The following is a 14500-nucleotide window of genomic DNA, read 5'->3' as shown; positions in this document are numbered from 1 at the left end:
GCAGCGAGAGCAAAGATGCGGTTGAGGGAAGAGGAGGGGAAGGAGGAAAGAAAGTTGAGCTCGTTCTCTTCCTCACCGCCGTCCACAGTCCCTCTGTCCTTCCAAAAATGTCGACATGTACATCTCATGTTATCTGCGAGCTTGCCGAGGTGTTAGGAGCTTGAAAGGAGGACCGCGAAAGATGAATATATGTTGAGGAAGGAGGAGAGCGAGGTCGAGGAACTCGTTCCTCCCTTCTGCCCCTCCTCTCGCTCTTCTTCTTTCCTTCCCATCTTCTCTTTTGAGTTCCGGTCTCCTGAATTTCATATCTCAAGAGAGTAGCGACGAGGTACTCACAACTCTCGGTTTACGCTCGACTTCGTGGTTCAGTCCTCGACGCGTCGCCGATTCGATTCGACTCGACCTCTTTCCTCGATCTTCTTCGAATTTCTGGGCAGAATCAGGTCGTTAGATGTCATTAAGATCGGTGTTCATCCAAAGAGAACTCTTGAGGTCGAAGGGGAGCGTCCGATCAATCCTCAGAGGTTGAACTTGTGGAAGAACTCCAACATCTTCTCGGAGATCTCGTCCTGAACCCCCCACCGATAGAACAACAGAGAAGGAGGTCAGTTATCCGACATCAAAGGGTAGACGCTTTAACAAGAAGAGACCCTCGAACTCACCAAGTGACTCTCCAAAGCGAAGTGGCACCCATCGTTGAACGCGACGACGAGGTTCTCCTTCTTGATGTCCTTCGCAAACGCCTCCCCTCCCGCCTTGGGGAAGATCATATCGTCTCCCGTTCCCCAAACGACGAGGGTAGGAGGTTGGTGTTTCCTGAGGTACTCTTGGAAGGCAGGGTAGAGGTCGACGTTGGACGCGTAGGACACGAAGAGGGAGATTTGAGCGTCGATGGTGGATTTGAGTTGGAGGTAGGCGAGGTTGTAGGACTCGGGAGCGAGGAGATGGATTCTGGGGTTGTTGTGGGTGTACTAGGTAAAGAAAGGAAAGTGGAAGAAGAAGGGGTCAGCGAAGAGAAGAAGGGAAGAAACAACGACGACGCGTGCGTCGGCCAACGAGGGAAGAGAAGGAGGAGACGAACCTGCCACTTGGTACTTTCGAGGGTGAGGATGCTAGTAAACAGCGGAAATCAAGTCAGTTTGATAGGTGAACGGGGCAGAACGCTCGACGCGATGGGAGAACTCACTTCTCGAGCTTCTTCCTTTTCTCAGGAGAGGAAGGATCTTCCCAGACATCTCTCAACCCCGTCTGCCTCCAAAACTCTCCCAGACCTTCCTCGTAAGCATTTCCATTCTGAGTGACGATCGCCTTGAAGAGCTCGGGTCGTCGGAGAGCGAGCCTGGGAAAGAAAAGGAAACAAAGAAACGAACGCGTCGTCGTTGCAGTCAGCTTCGTTTCCAGCACTTCAAAAGGCCAGGAGATGAAAACACGTAAGAAATATATTCACCTGAATCCAGTCGGAGCTCCGTAATCGAAAGCGTAGAAGATGAAGGACTTGATTCCCAAAGCGTCGATGAAGAGCTCGAGAGACTGGGAAAGGGCAGCGAAGGTGAACTCGTAGGATCCGGGAGCGACGGTATCTCCGTATCCGGGAAGATCGGGAGCCTGAAAGAGTTTTGGAAGAGGAGAGAGAGAGGGGACGTCAGAAAGAGGCGAGACGACAGGGAAAAAGAAAACGTCGTCCGGATCGACGCGTCGCCGAAAACTCACGATGACCCTGTACTTGTGAGAGAGCTTGGGGATCAAGTTTCTGTACTGGAAAGAAGAGGTAGGGAATCCTGAGCAGTGGGGAAGTACAGACGAACGAGAGTCAGCTTGGGTCGTCCGAGAGACGAGGGGGAAACGACGCGACGCAAAAGAGGACTGACCGTGAAGCAGCAGGATGACAGGAGCGTCCTTGTGAGGAGAAGCTTCTCTCCAGAACATCTCGACTCCATCGGAGAGTGAGACCGTCTGGTAGGTGGTTTCGACGGACTGAGAAATGGAGGGGAAGAGAAGAGGACGTCAGCTCGTCGATTCGAATCGGAGTGGGATGGGTACAGGATGGCTCAAGAGTAGGAGAGGAGAGTGAGCTGACCTTGTGATGATGGTGATGGGAGTTGTGAGAAGCGAGAGGAGTAGACATGGTGGTTTTCGAAGGAGAGGGTCGAGTGAATGGGCGATGGTGGTGGTTCGAGAGAAGAAGAGACGGGAAAAGGAATCAGGGGGTTTGTTTTGACGAGAGATCACCTGAGGGAACGTAGAAACGAAAGGGGGATCCGGAATCGTTCCTTGTGATCCGTCGCAGCGAACTGAAACAGTAGTCGTCGATTCAGGGGAAGGGAACGCATTGAGTGAGCGAGACGAGCGCTTCAACGGATCTTCGACCTCTTCGTCGAGTCTTCCTTCCTCGCTCTGCTGGAGTTGCACTCTTGCACGACTCAGGACGGCCGGGAAGAAAAGCAGTAGAACGATAAGAAAAGAGTGGAACAGAAGTCGAAGTCGAGACGCGTCTTTCCTTTCGATTGATCGAAGTTCAGTCCGAAAAGAATGACATGATCCCAAGAGCTAGAATTATAGAAGCTGAGGTAAGATGAATGAGCTAGAGAAGACCCGAAACGAACTCTAGATGGAGAGACAGAGGTAAGATTATTAGAGAAAGCCCGAGAGGAGGGAGACCAAAAGAGAGGAAAGAAGCAAAATCAAAACCGTTTGTGGAAGAGGCGAGTGAAGAAGCAACCGAGAGAGAGAAGATTGTCCGAGAAGAGGAGAAATACAGAAGGAAGGAAGAAGTAAATGTGCACTACAATCTACTTGGACTCGACTCCGACGTACGAAACACACGAGGACCTGCTGGCGTCGACAACGAGACCTTTGGCGCACTCGGAGACGACGCATCGACCCTTGGTGCAGGAGACTCCCTCGACGTTGGGGATGAGGGTGCAGTCCTGACCGGTAGGCTGGGATCCGAAGGGGACCAAGCATCCTCCGCCTGAAGAAAAGGGAAGAAGAAGGGGAAGAAGGAGTCAGCGAGAGGGAAGAGGAGGGAAGGGAGACGCGTCGAAGAGGAAGAGAGAGATTGAAACTCACAAGACTCGATGTTGGTTCGGATGTCAAGGCACTCTGAGAGGGGAAAAGTGTAAACGGGGAGGGGTCAGAATGGGGAAAGGAGATGGAAGAGGTGAAGCGAGTCGGGGAGAAGGAAAGGAAAAGAAAAACTCACCGAACTGAGAGGTCCTTCGTCCAGAGAGTCCGACAATGGAGCAAGCCTGCATGCTGTTGGGGCAAGCTCCAGGTCGGGTCATGATGAGCTCTCGTCGCCTCCTCTGGGAAACGTTGGAGAGGCACTGTCCGTTGGTCTTGGTGAAGTTGTCCTCGCAATCTGTGGAAGAGGAAAGGGACGCGACGAGGAAAAGAGTCAGCTGTCGGCTCGAGAGAAAGAGGAAGCAGAGGTGATAGACTGACCGAAGTCACAGGTGGTGCAAGAGTTAGGAATGGAGTTGGAGGGGTAGATGCATCGAGCGGGAGCAGTGGTGGCGAGGACGAGATCGGGGACGAGGGAAGCGGTGAGGGAGGAGAGGGCAGTTTGGAGAGCTGTGCGAGAAGAGGGGAAAGGAAGGAGGAAAGGTCATCAGTAAGAGTGGAAGAAAAGATGGAGCCGAAAAAAAAAAAAAAAAAAAAAAAAAAAAAAAAAAAAAAAAAAAAAAAACGTACTGAATCCGAGGGCGTCGAGGAGAGCGATGTTGGTACCCGACAGGAGTCGAGTCTCGAGGAGGGCGATGGATCCAGGGGTAAGGCCTCCCAAGGGAGTAGCACAGACACAGGTCAATCCGAGGTCAACTCCGAGAAGGACGATATCGGGGAGGCCGAGGATTCCAGGGATGGTGAGTCCGGGGATCTCGACGTCGAGGGTAACCTGGAGGGAAAACGGAGAAAAGAAGAGAGGTCAGCACCCATATAGAGATGGAGAAGAAGCGAAAGCGAGGGATTCTCACACAGATGGGAGCAGCGACGGCTCGCTTGAGGATGTGGGTAGCAGGGTTGGGGGAAGTGTTGGAGGGAGAGGCGAAGGTCGAGGGGAGGAGGGCGAGTCCGACGGCGAGGAGAGAGGAAGCGAAGAGCATTGCTGGAGAGGAGCGAAGGGCGAAAGGAGTGCGAAGGGGAGGAGAGTAGAGGGAAGGAAGGTGAGAGAAGGAAGAGAAGGAAGAGGGAGATGGTGGTTGATGGAAAGAGAAAACAGTTCGCCCCCCCCTCCCTCTTTTGAAGGGTTTTTCGTCAGTGATTCAACCCGCCCCCTCCGAGGGAACGAATTAGAGCGAAACACACCGAAGCGAGACGAAGCCTGGCAGCGAAACAAGCCCAGTAAACAAGCAAAAGTCGGCTTGCCTCAAAGGGAGAGAGGCACGAAGCGAGGACGCACGTCCGGCCCACCCTGAAGTCGGAAGCGCTCACCCTTCGGCGCCTCCGAAATCCAAAACATCTCCAACCAAGCCGGTAGTGGAGTTCATCAAAGTGCTTTGATCAGGCTTCCGAGACCGCTTTAAGAGGGCAAAGAAAGCCTTGGTCGGTTCCCGACGAGGAGGCGTTGGACGCGACCGCAGGGGGGTGAAACCGACCGAGCATCCGAGAAGCTCGAGATCTTCCGACGTCTGATTTTTCCTTCTGAGGCTGCCTTGAAGGCCCTAAAGGGAGGAAGAGAGGGAAAGGATCATCTGGATCTCAGCCGAAGATCCAAGGATCTGGCAGGACGAGAAAGAAAGCAAGGTGAGACTTGGGCGGATGAGTTGAGAGGAAAAAGGAGGGTCGTTTGGAACGCTCTCGAGCTCGTTTTGTTTACATTTCAGAAGAGAGGGAGGAAAAAAAAAGGCATGCTAGATAGACATGAGGGTCTGCAGGTGCGTCTCAGGAGGAGACAGATCCGTAGAGTAGGTCAAAACAAAAACAAGAATGAAAGGGGAGACGGCGCCTCCCAAGGGTCTTTTGGGCGAACACCCTAGAAAAGAACAAATTCAACTAGCTCGTGTCTGAGTAGTAGTGAGCAGTCCTGTTGGTTCCGACGAAAATGACAAGCGGTCGATGAAGCGAAAACCTTGATAGGGCGGAGATCAAGCGAGGAGAGGAGAGGAGAGACGAGCCGAAACATGCGCGCGAGGAGTTAAATGAGCTTGAAAGTCCATCAAAACAGAAGGACGCAGAAAGAGATCCACGAAGGGGGATGTCGGAGAGAGATGGGGATCTTTTGGAAGGTGTGCGTCAAAAACAGTAGACGGGACAGGTCGCAATGGTCTTGAAAGAGAAGGGATGGAAAAGAAGGAGAGGTCGAGTAGTGGAGCTTTTGGTCGAAGGAGGAGACGCCTTCCGCCGTGGAACCTGCCGATGTTTCTCGAGACTGCTTGTGAGGATGAGAATGGATTCAGCATCGTATCTGGGAGACAAGAGCAGTACGTAGACAGAGAATAATAAACGAAGGGAAGGATAGGAAAGACAAGGGAGAAAGGGAGAAGTCGTTTCGGCTGTTCAGCTCGACCCTTCGAACGAGATCAACAAGAGCGAGCCAACATGGTCCTTTCGAGGGCGAGGACCTTCTCGAGAAGCTTGAGCTCTCCTACGGGGCCACGACCACATCGAAGAAGGGGAGCGAAGATGGAAGACGAACTTACAGAGCTTGACGAGACGAGCTCGACCTCCCTCCCTCTCTTGCTCCTTCTTCTTCCCTCCTCGAGTTGAGAACCGCTCAAAATCTCACCTCCTTCAAAGACAAGCTTTGAAAGAGATGCTGAGCGAGTATGATGATCAATCCTGTTGCGTCCTGAAGTTGGTGGCAAGGCGAGGATGTCGAACAACGAGAGGAGCGAAGGGAAGGGAAGGAGGTTGAAGTCGAGGTCGAGGTCGAGGTCAAAGGAGTCCGTTGGCGATAGAAGGGGCGAGGCTGATATCGACGGAAATCCTGGGTTCGAGAGGTATGCAGAAAGATAGCGAGGAGGTCGTCCGGAAGGAAGCTGCAACGAAGGTTGGTCCGAGAGAGAGTCATGGAAGCAGGTTCAGTCGAGGGAGGGGAGGAAGGGGAGGAGAGGGAGTTGGCCAGTCGACTCGGTTCGACGAGCGTCCCCAGCGATTCTAAAGCATGCAGATACGGTCCAGGACGGAAAGAAGACCGACGAGAAGAGAGTGAGCGAAAAAGAGCGAGATGAAGGTATCCGTGGGTCGTGGTTGGAGGTCAGGAAGGAGAGGAGGAGGAGGGAGGTGAGGCGAAGTAAAGGAGAGGGTCGTTGGGCGAGCGAGTGACCATACATTTTGGCCTGAGCAAGTTTTCGTTTTCACGTCCAAAGCCATCTTGCATGTCCGCGAAGGATCTGCTGAGCGAGCGAGAGAACTTTCTGCCAGAAATGAGATGTAGCAGCGACAATTCTGACTCCGCGGGTGGCCTCTCCTTTCAGCTTTTCGCCTGTCCGCCTCTCCTTCTTACTTCCCTCCATCGACCACCGTCCCCCGTCTTTCACTTCACTCGTCAGCAGCTAGACCACAGGTTCTCGCCGCCTTCGACCTTTTACAAGAAACACTCGTAAAAAATGGTGCGTTCCACTTGAATCCTAGAAGGGAGAGGAGGGCAAGAGGAAGGGAACGAGGTGGTGGCGAACGAGGTTTCTTTCTTCAACCATAGGAGGAGAAACGCTGTCCCTGTACCTCTCAGCATACCCGCCCAACCCACCCCTCGTACAGGACGAAATGCTGACTTTTTTTTCTTCCCTCGTATGCTCTACAGACTCTCGCCATCGATCTCCTCAACCCCTCGTCTGAGGCCGAGCTCAGGAAGCACAAGCTCAAGAGGCTCGTGCAGTCCCCCAACTCCTTCTTCATGGTTAGTATACTCTTATACCACATAATCTCAGCAACAACCTCCAGCAACAACCATCGGAATCCGAGGACTACAGCGGGAGAACGGGAGGGAGGAAGAAGGAGGGAGGAGACTAGAGTGCGGATTTGGAAGAGAGAGGAGGGAGCGGTCTTGGAATGCATTGGAACGAGAGGACGGAGAGGGGAGGGAATGGCTGTAGGAAGAGGAGGAGACCAGGATGGTTTGGGAGGGATGTAGAGAGGTGGAAGAGGTAGAAAAGGGCAGGAGAAGGGAGGGAAGGGTCACACGAGTCGAGGTCATCCTCTCCCTCCCTTCCCTTCCTCCCTTCCTCCCTTCTCTCTCCTCCCAACCTCACCTATACCCCTCTCGCTTCTCGTCGCACCCACCCTCGCTACCCACGCACTCCTCACCACCACCACCCAACACTATTCCCAAACACTCTCACCTCTTCCCTTGATGGTTCCCTTCACACGTCGCTGACCTCGCTCCCTTCGTCTCCCTCTCCCTCCCTTCTTCTCTCGCTCGCTCGCTCTCGCTCTTCTCCACCAAACAGGACGTCAAGTGCCCCGGGTGCTTCCAGATCACCACCGTCTTCTCCCACGCTTCCACTGCCGTTCAGGTTCGTTCCCTCCTCCTGACCTCCAACGAAACGAGACGGAAGCTCGCGACCGAAAACTCAAATCGAACCCCCAACCCCAACCGATCGTCTTTCTCTTCGAACGAAGCTCAACTGACCTTCTCTTCATCGTTTAACCTCGTTCTTGCAGTGTGGATCGTGCCAGACCATCCTTTGCCAGCCCCGAGGTGGAAAGGCCCGTCTCCAGGAGGGTGCGTCTCGTCTCCTTCCTCTCTTTCCTCCCTTGCCCAAACAACTTCCACCACCAGCTACCCCTTCGACCCTTCCCTCAACCCCTGAAGACGAACGCTGACCTTCGCTCTTCCTTCTTGCTCGCTTCCGTACTCGCAGGCTGCTCTTTCCGAAGGAAGGCTTAAACGTCGTTTACTCGTGTTTCTGTGATGGAAATGGGGTCTTCGAATCGTTTTCAGGCTGGGTTTTCGGGTTAGTAGAAGGACTTGTGAATGATGTTCTCGCTTATTACGAGTCGAGCGCCGTTGGGAAAGATGGGCGGAGAGAGGAGGTTGAGGAGGTGAGCTCGAGAGGAAACGGACATGGAGGGAGGGCTGAAAGGGCGACGAGCTGGTTCTCTGGGAGAAAGTCGAGCGAGTTAATCTCATCCTTGACTACTTGAGGGCAAGAACCGAAGAACAACAAACAAAGAGAAAGAAAACAAAGAAAGAAAGAGACGACGTCATGGCTTCTCCGAGGAACTCGTTCGAATCGACGAGCTCACCTCGCTCCCTCCCTCCACCCACCATCTCCCTTTTCTCCCGTTTGCTACGATGCCTCCCTCTACAGGTCAGCCCTTCTCCTCCCTCCCCTCTTCCTGCTCACTCCCTGACTGCTCCCTCTCCTCTTTTCTCTCAGCTCTCATCATCGGCGCCTCTCGAGGCCTCGGACTCGCTCTCGTCAAAGTGCTCTCCTCTCGTTCCTCTTCCACCAACCCTACCACCATCTTCGCTACCACCCGCTCTCCACCCAAGCAAGGTTTCTTTCCCAAAGGAGTGAACGTTATCGATGGAATCGACGTAGGAACCGAAGGAGCTGGGGAGAAGATTGTGAAAGGGTTGAAGGGAGAGAAGGTCGATTGGGTCGTGGTTGTTGCGGGGGTGTTGAAGAAGGAGGTGAGTAGACAGGTGAGAGAAGATGAGATAAGATGGAAAGAGACTGACTGACTGCGTATGATGGGTAGACTCTCGAGGAACCCAACTGGGAGGACGAGATGGATATGTATCGAGTAAGCTACGGTCGCCTCTTTCCTCCGTTCTCTATCTTCGTTCGTTCTCTCGGACTTACTCCTTCTCTTGATCCTCGTAGATCTGCGCAGTCGCACCTGTCTTCCTTACTTCAGCTCTGTACGTCCTCCAGCATCTCTTTTCCGCTCGTTCGCTGACCTTTCTTCAACGCGTCGTTCCTCAGCGTCCAATCCTCCTCCTTCGCCCCTCACGCCAAACTCATCCTCCTCACTTCCGAAGGTGGTTCCATCACGCTCAGGACTCAGAACGAAGGTGGTGGGATGTTCGGGCATCATGGGAGTAAGGCGGCGGCGAATATGGTGAGTGAAACGAGGACGAGGGACAAAAGGAAGAGAGCGAGAGAAAGAGCTGAATCTGGTTGTGTTTTCAGATCGGGAGACTGTTGAGTTTCGATTTGAAGGAGAAGGGAATTACGGTTGGGATGATTCACGTGAGTGGATGGGTTCTACGTGAGAGAGGGAGAGAGAGCGAGAGAGCTGACCTCCTGGTCGTCGACGCGTCGTTCTTCGAATCGATTCGCAGCCCGGGTTCCTCATGTGCGGTCACCTCCTTCTCTCCCTCCTCCTTCCTTCCCTCACTGACGATTACTCCACTTCATCTCGTTCCACTACAGCACCGAAATGACCGAAGGAATGAAGGAGCACTACAAGAAAGGAGGAGCCATCACGCCGGAAGTCGCTGCTCCCGTCTTCCTCGATTTCGTAGAGTCCTTGACGATCGAGCAGAGTGGACAGTTCTGGGCTCCTAATGGACCCAAGTGAGTCGAGGTTTCGATGAGGTTCTTTTGGGGTGGGAGAAACGAGAGAGGAAAGGAGAACGAACTGACCGCGAGTGGTTTGTTGTCTTTTTTTAGAGGGATCGGGAACGCTGAGGAAGTGCTCGGGAAGGATCTACCTACTCCTTTGCAGGTCCCTTGGTAATAAAATTCTTTCCTGCTCTTCTCCTCTCAAACTCTACTTTTTCTTTTAACGAAATCCATGCCCCTCTTTCAGAGACCCTTCTTGTTCTCTCGCTCGCTGACTCCTTCTCCTCAAACCATCACCACCCTCCCTCTCCCTCTCTCGAAACCATGTTCAACTCCTCCCCTCCTCCTCCTCAACAACCTACACCTCACCATATCCCTCTACAGCACCCTTCTCAACCGACTTACAACCCCGTCGGCTCTGCTGAGAACGAGCTCGAGATGGCCTTGCTCGGACTGTACCAAGGGCTGACGGAGATGCAGGCGAGAGCTGGGTCGACCCAGAAGGGGGATGAAGGGTTGATTGCGAAGGCTACGTGAGTACGAGGTGCATGCATATGGGAGAGGGGGTTGAAGAGGAGGGAGGAGAAGAAGGAGGAGAAGAGGAGGAAGGAAGGAGAGGTGGTGAGCTCGACGGTTCTTTCGTTCGAGCGAGCGAGCTCCCTCCTTCTCGTTGTTGCTCGGTATACAACAAACCAGTAGGGGACTCGCTAGAGGATGTATAGAGGCTTCCTTTCTCTACCAGCTTGATTCCCTCCGAGCTTCATTCGTTCTCCTTCTCCTTCCTCGTTTGAAGCTCACCTCGCTGACCTCTCTCCTCTCTCCTCTCTCCTCTCTCCTCCACCCACAGAGCCCAAACCATCTCGTCGATAGCGGAAGTAGCAGCTATGAAACCTAGGATTACTGCCAAGGTCCCTTTGGAAGTGCTAGAGTATGTTTCCTCCTTTCTCGATGAGCTCGAGCAGCAGCTCTCTTCCCCTCCTTCGCTCGAAGATCTCAAGCTCACGCTCTCCCTCTTCTTGACCTTTGTAGTTTACTCGACGCCTCCAAGAACCCTCATCAACACACTCGGGATCTCATCGTCGTAGCCTCGGGGGAGAATCAGCTCGCTCATGGGAGGTTGGTTGCTGTGGAGGTGAGCTTCGACCTTCTCCTTCCTCTCCCTTTCCCTTTCGTCCCACGTCCTCTTTTCTCGAGCTGACCGTTGTCTTGCTTTTCGTTTCTTTGCACTGCGATGATCAGTCCTACAGGAAGATGCTCGAAAGCTCGCTGTGGGATCAGTTCCCTGAGCTCAAGGCTGCCATGCTCGACGCGGAGGCGATGGGAGGAGAGAAGGGAGAGGGAACGATGGGGAACGGGAATGGAGGCGAGGGTGGGAGGAGTTGAACTGGAGGTGAGGTGATACGATCGGGTTGAAGAGCTTTTTGTGAGGCGGAGGGAGCGAGGAAGAAGAGAGGGAGGGACAGAGAGGGAGGGGGAGGCATTGGTGAGTCGTCCGTCGTTCGTCGTCCGAGTGGGAGTTCGAGGTCTTCCCATCGATCTCGCTTCGCTGGGATACTCCGATGAACTGACCAGCCTCTCAGGTGTTCTCTCTTCAGGTTCAAGATTGCACAGACCGCTTCAAACCGTCGACGAACGATCTTCTTCTCTCTCCCTCGTCAACGGTGGACGTTCGTTTCTCTCCTCCTTGCCTTCCCTTGGGACTCAAATCGGGTTCGTACTGGGATTCACCTCTCTGTCATCTATTCAGTCCAGATCGTTCACTGATGCGAGCTCTGCGTTCTTGTTCTCTCTTCCAGCAGTCGCACCATTCGGAAATCGCCTTGCGCTCTCTCTCCTGGAATCTGGTTCAACCACGGTTTCTCTCGATCTCAGCGGACGTATATCTAGTTAGGTATGCAATGTCTTTACAACGCTCGAATCTTGGCTAGTAGCAAGCTGGAGGAGGGATGGGTTCGGTCTTGGTCGAGCGGCACACCTCCCGGCCTCTCCTTCCTTTTGGTTTTCGACTTCGACTCGCCTCTCGTCTTTCGATGGAACTTGATCTGCTCCTTCCTCTGACCGTCTCGTCAGACCTTGTGGAGGGTGTCCATTAGGGTTGGGAGGCCTGTGAACAGGGGAGGTGTCACGTTCGTGAGTTTCTCGTTCGTTCCGCTTTGCTTCTCGTTCCCCCACTTGTGATCCGGTGAGCTGATCCTTCCTCTGTCTTGAAATCTGCTCCAGGCTCCTGTGCTCGAGGCTGGTCTTTGTCGTTGAAGGGAGATTGGACGCGACGCGTCGTCCGTCTTTGTTTGCTCTTTTTCCTCCTTTGAAGCTCTTAACTACTGGTTCACTCTCCACTCTATCTGTATATGTGTGTATCTTATCGATCCTGTAGGAAGCCTCGTTCGTCAGAGAAGATACGCGGAGGCAGAAACAGAAGGGGAAGGAACGCGCCTTCTTTTTGTCGAGACTCAACTTCCACCTCGTCCTTCCCTTGTCGACTGTCCTTCGAGGCGACGCATCCGCTTCGGCAGACCTCCATTTTTCCCTCTCTTTCTTGACTCTTAGGTGAGATACCCTCTCGAACATACCTAGGACATCTTTCAACCCGCTCAAAGGCTCTGTAGCAGCAGAAATTGACCTCGATCCCTTCCCTCTCCCTTCAGCTCGACCTCGGCCTCAACCTCCCCTCTCTTCCTCCCTCTCTTCAACATGCCTCCTTCCACCTCAACTCTCCTACAGACCTCGTCTCTCTCGCCACCCCCTCCAACCCATCGAACCGTCCTCGTTCCGACTTCCTCCCTCTCGCAACCCGGTTCGAGCTCCTCCTCCAACGGTCCTCCTCCTCCAGCCTACTCCTCCCAGCTCGTCCTCCCTCCCTCTTCTTCCTCCCAAGAAGCTGAAGACGAAGAACCACCCTCCTCTTACGAACCTTCTCAATCGGAAGAAGAAGATCCAGCTTTCGATCTCTTCCAGCAACTCTTAACTCAACAAGCTCATCCTCCGACTCCTCCCCTTCCCTCCTCCTCCCAACCCACGGCTCCTCCTCCTCCAACCGACTCCTCTCCTTTCGCCCAAGCTCTAGACGAAGCCTACCTCCGTTACCTTCAAGCCATCGATGCCATAGCGGACAAGTACAAGGACTATACGAACGAGAACGACGAGGTCGTGGAGGTCGACTTTCAGGCCATCGTCGAGGGGATGGTCGATGGCTTGAGGGAGGACGTCGCGGAAGAAGAGCTCGTCGAACCGAGAGAGGGAGAAGAGGAAGCTGAGGTTGGAGAGGGAGAGGGCGAAGAGCAGGAGAAGAGAGAGCTCGAGGTCGTCTTGACTCAGAGGAGGGGAAAGGGAGGGTGGAGAGGGAATTCAAAGAAGAAGGAAGGAGAGTTGTTCAGGGAGGATGGGTGAGCTCGTCTTTCTCTTCGTTTCTTCCCTTTCCCTGAGCTTCTTGCTCTCGAACAAAGCTCTGAGAGATGATAGAGATGTAGGAGAAGCTCATCAGGTTGTTTGTTTATCCTTCGCAGCAATCCAACCTGGTGCTGGGTCGAACCAAACACGTCGTTCTCGTCCGAGCTCATCACTTCCCTTCTTGTGAGTCCAACGATCCTTCCTCTTGGTATCTTTTCTTGCTGACTGACCTATCACCTTTCTCCCACGCTGCAGCAAAACGGCGCCTCCCTCACTCCCTCTCTTCAATCAGCTTCTCACGTCCTCCTTTCCCTCCCAACCTCCTCCTCGTCGCTCTCCACCCTTCAACGCTCCATCCTCGAGAAGAAACTACCAGCCCAGTGGATAGTCAGCTTCGACTGGGTCAAGGACTCTTTGACGACGGGAGTGATGCTGAGGGAGGTGGGGTACGAGGTGAGATGGCAGCAGGAGGAGCTGGATCGGAAAGGGAAAGGGAGAGAGGTGCTGCTTGGTGGTGGCGAAAGGAGTGGGAGAGGGAAGGGAGTGAGCTCGACCGCTCCTGGAAGGATGAGGAGGGATGAGTTTGATGAGTCACGGAGGACGGGAGAGTCGTCGGTGAGCCCGTCTGTTCTCTTTCGGTTCCGGCATTCGACGCGTTCTGACGCGTCTTTCGCTTTTTCCTTCTGTCTCTCTCAGAACTCGATCCTGAGCATACCTGCTTTCAAATACGAACCCCAACTACTACCACTATCCGATGCGACGCCCAATCCCGCTCCAACTTCGGCTCCTCCACCCCTCACCAACGCTCTCGCTTCCTCGTCCAAAACTCCTCAACCGTCATCTCAATTCAGAGGTCTTCCACCGCCACCTTCCTTCCGCTCCCATTCGAAACCTATCTCCTCCTTCAAAATCACACCAGATCCTCTCCCTCTCCTCGCTCTCCCTATCCCACCACATCCAAATCTCCTCCTCCCAACCTCCTCGGCCTTCAAAACCAACCCAACCTCCACCTCGTCACCCTCCCTCTTAGGATCGATGCCACCGCCACCACTACCTCCTCTGAAACGAAAACCAGACCACCACTCGGTTTCATCATCTGCGTCAACTTCGAGTCCGACGAAACGTCCAATCGAGGAGAAGGTCGCTCAACCGTCGACGAAACGATCTCGCCATCTCGGTCTGGGAGCAGGAATGTCGAAACTGAGCAAGGTGCCAAGTCTTTTGAGCTCGATAAGGGGTGTGCAGCTTGTTGGAGGACGTGAAAGTGAGGGCGGGACGAAGGAGGGAGGGAAGGGGAGCGAGGAGAGTTGAGTCGGGTTGGATCGTGTCGGCTGCTTGATACCGAGGAGCCAGTCGATGGAGATCACGACGTTCTAGTACGTGGTTTTGAGCTTGAGCTTCGACCCAGCTTGCTGGTTATCCGGTAGGAGAGCTTTCGAAGCTGGTCCGCCGTCGTTCTTCTTTTTGACCTCGAACTCGTCTCGGCTCTTTAGTTCTAGGTAGTCTAGTCTAGCTACAACTTGGTGGCTTTGTTCAAATCTTCTTTGACCTTGGATCCTATGTCCGTTTAGTTCTAACGGGAAGGCGGTGGAACTTGACTCGAACCGTCGGAAAACGGTGTTCCGTCGTCCAAAGAATCCAAACGGTTGAAACCTCGA

General features: G+C 53.7%; 6 protein-coding genes across 6 annotated transcripts; 4 read left to right on the top strand and 2 right to left on the bottom strand.

Annotated features, from left to right (window-relative positions):
• Positions 1–252: 252 nt before the first annotated feature.
• On the bottom strand, positions 253–2411 carry BDY24DRAFT_242424 (alpha/beta fold hydrolase). Its single transcript, XM_076636727.1, has 8 exons — positions 2078–2411; positions 1869–1974; positions 1711–1778; positions 1448–1605; positions 1187–1339; positions 1082–1112; positions 663–971; positions 253–569 (listed from the first exon to the last, which is right to left on the bottom strand). Exons 1-8 carry the CDS (start codon positions 2123–2125, stop codon positions 519–521), a joined length of 924 nt encoding a protein of 307 aa, XP_076492234.1. The 5' UTR covers positions 2126–2411; the 3' UTR covers positions 253–518.
• A 108-nt stretch (positions 2412–2519) lies between these two features.
• On the bottom strand, positions 2520–4196 carry BDY24DRAFT_404500 (uncharacterized protein). The gene is made up of 6 exons (XM_076642511.1): positions 3975–4196; positions 3694–3895; positions 3445–3573; positions 3203–3361; positions 3070–3102; positions 2520–2971 (listed from the first exon to the last, which is right to left on the bottom strand). Exons 1-6 carry the CDS (start codon positions 4101–4103, stop codon positions 2790–2792), a joined length of 834 nt encoding a protein of 277 aa, XP_076492233.1. The 5' UTR covers positions 4104–4196; the 3' UTR covers positions 2520–2789.
• A 2246-nt stretch (positions 4197–6442) lies between these two features.
• On the top strand, positions 6443–7824 carry BDY24DRAFT_404497 (40S ribosomal protein S27). The gene is made up of 4 exons (XM_076642510.1): positions 6443–6551; positions 6743–6838; positions 7389–7454; positions 7603–7824. Exons 1-4 carry the CDS (start codon positions 6549–6551, stop codon positions 7762–7764), a joined length of 327 nt encoding a protein of 108 aa, XP_076492232.1. The 5' UTR covers positions 6443–6548; the 3' UTR covers positions 7765–7824.
• Positions 7825–8236: 412 nt separating this feature from the next.
• BDY24DRAFT_419212 (NAD-binding protein) lies at positions 8237–9630 on the top strand (the record flags this gene model as incomplete). Its single annotated transcript, XM_076643947.1, has 9 exons — positions 8237–8252; positions 8322–8578; positions 8647–8691; positions 8772–8809; positions 8874–9009; positions 9081–9140; positions 9233–9246; positions 9324–9467; positions 9564–9630. 9 exons carry the CDS (start codon positions 8237–8239, stop codon positions 9628–9630), a joined length of 777 nt encoding a protein of 258 aa, XP_076492231.1.
• A 149-nt stretch (positions 9631–9779) lies between these two features.
• BDY24DRAFT_419211 (uncharacterized protein) lies at positions 9780–11708 on the top strand (the record flags this gene model as incomplete). Its single annotated transcript, XM_076643946.1, has 8 exons — positions 9780–9988; positions 10303–10383; positions 10485–10587; positions 10695–10824; positions 11051–11122; positions 11203–11210; positions 11526–11585; positions 11676–11708. The coding sequence occupies 8 exons, from the start codon at positions 9780–9782 to the stop codon at positions 11706–11708; spliced, it is 696 nt and encodes a 231-aa protein (XP_076492230.1).
• A 201-nt stretch (positions 11709–11909) lies between these two features.
• Positions 11910–14321, top strand: BDY24DRAFT_242356 (uncharacterized protein). Its single transcript, XM_076636726.1, has 5 exons — positions 11910–12002; positions 12101–12838; positions 12959–13025; positions 13098–13461; positions 13539–14321. Exons 2-5 carry the CDS (start codon positions 12147–12149, stop codon positions 14102–14104), a joined length of 1689 nt encoding a protein of 562 aa, XP_076492229.1. The 5' UTR covers positions 11910–12002; positions 12101–12146; the 3' UTR covers positions 14105–14321.
• The last annotated feature ends 179 nt before the right edge of the window (positions 14322–14500 follow it).

The sequence above is a fragment of the Mrakia frigida genome, assembly GCF_051309035.1.
Source record: "Mrakia frigida strain ATCC 22029 unplaced genomic scaffold BDY24scaffold_53, whole genome shotgun sequence".
Taxonomy (NCBI): Eukaryota; Fungi; Basidiomycota; class Tremellomycetes; order Cystofilobasidiales; family Mrakiaceae; genus Mrakia; species Mrakia frigida.
Note: the sequence above shows the minus strand (reverse complement) of the source record. Positions and strands in the feature narration are given on the sequence as shown.

Coding starts and splice junctions, on each gene's coding strand:
- BDY24DRAFT_404500 (XM_076642511.1), bottom strand. CDS start 4,103: ATGCTCTTCGCTTCCTCTCTCCTCGCCGTCGGACTCGCCCTCCTCCCC. Junction 3,896..3,974: donor CCGTCGCTGCTCCCATCTGT/GTGAGAATCCCT, acceptor TTTTCCCTCCAG/GTTACCCTCGACGTCGAGAT. Junction 2,972..3,069: donor CCGAACCAACATCGAGTCTT/GTGAGTTTCAAT, acceptor CCTTTTCTTCAG/GCGGAGGATGCTTGGTCCCC.
- BDY24DRAFT_242356 (XM_076636726.1), top strand. CDS start 12,147: ATGCCTCCTTCCACCTCAACTCTCCTACAGACCTCGTCTCTCTCGCCA. Junction 13,026..13,097: donor AGCTCATCACTTCCCTTCTT/GTGAGTCCAACG, acceptor CCCACGCTGCAG/CAAAACGGCGCCTCCCTCAC. Junction 13,462..13,538: donor GACGGGAGAGTCGTCGGTGA/GCCCGTCTGTTC, acceptor TGTCTCTCTCAG/AACTCGATCCTGAGCATACC.
- BDY24DRAFT_404497 (XM_076642510.1), top strand. Junction 6,839..7,388: donor CCCCCAACTCCTTCTTCATG/GTTAGTATACTC, acceptor TCCACCAAACAG/GACGTCAAGTGCCCCGGGTG. Junction 7,455..7,602: donor ACGCTTCCACTGCCGTTCAG/GTTCGTTCCCTC, acceptor TCGTTCTTGCAG/TGTGGATCGTGCCAGACCAT.
- BDY24DRAFT_242424 (XM_076636727.1), bottom strand. CDS start 2,125: ATGTCTACTCCTCTCGCTTCTCACAACTCCCATCACCATCATCACAAG. Junction 1,975..2,077: donor CCCATCACCATCATCACAAG/GTCAGCTCACTC, acceptor TCCATTTCTCAG/TCCGTCGAAACCACCTACCA. Junction 1,779..1,868: donor TGTCATCCTGCTGCTTCACG/GTCAGTCCTCTT, acceptor CCCACTGCTCAG/GATTCCCTACCTCTTCTTTC.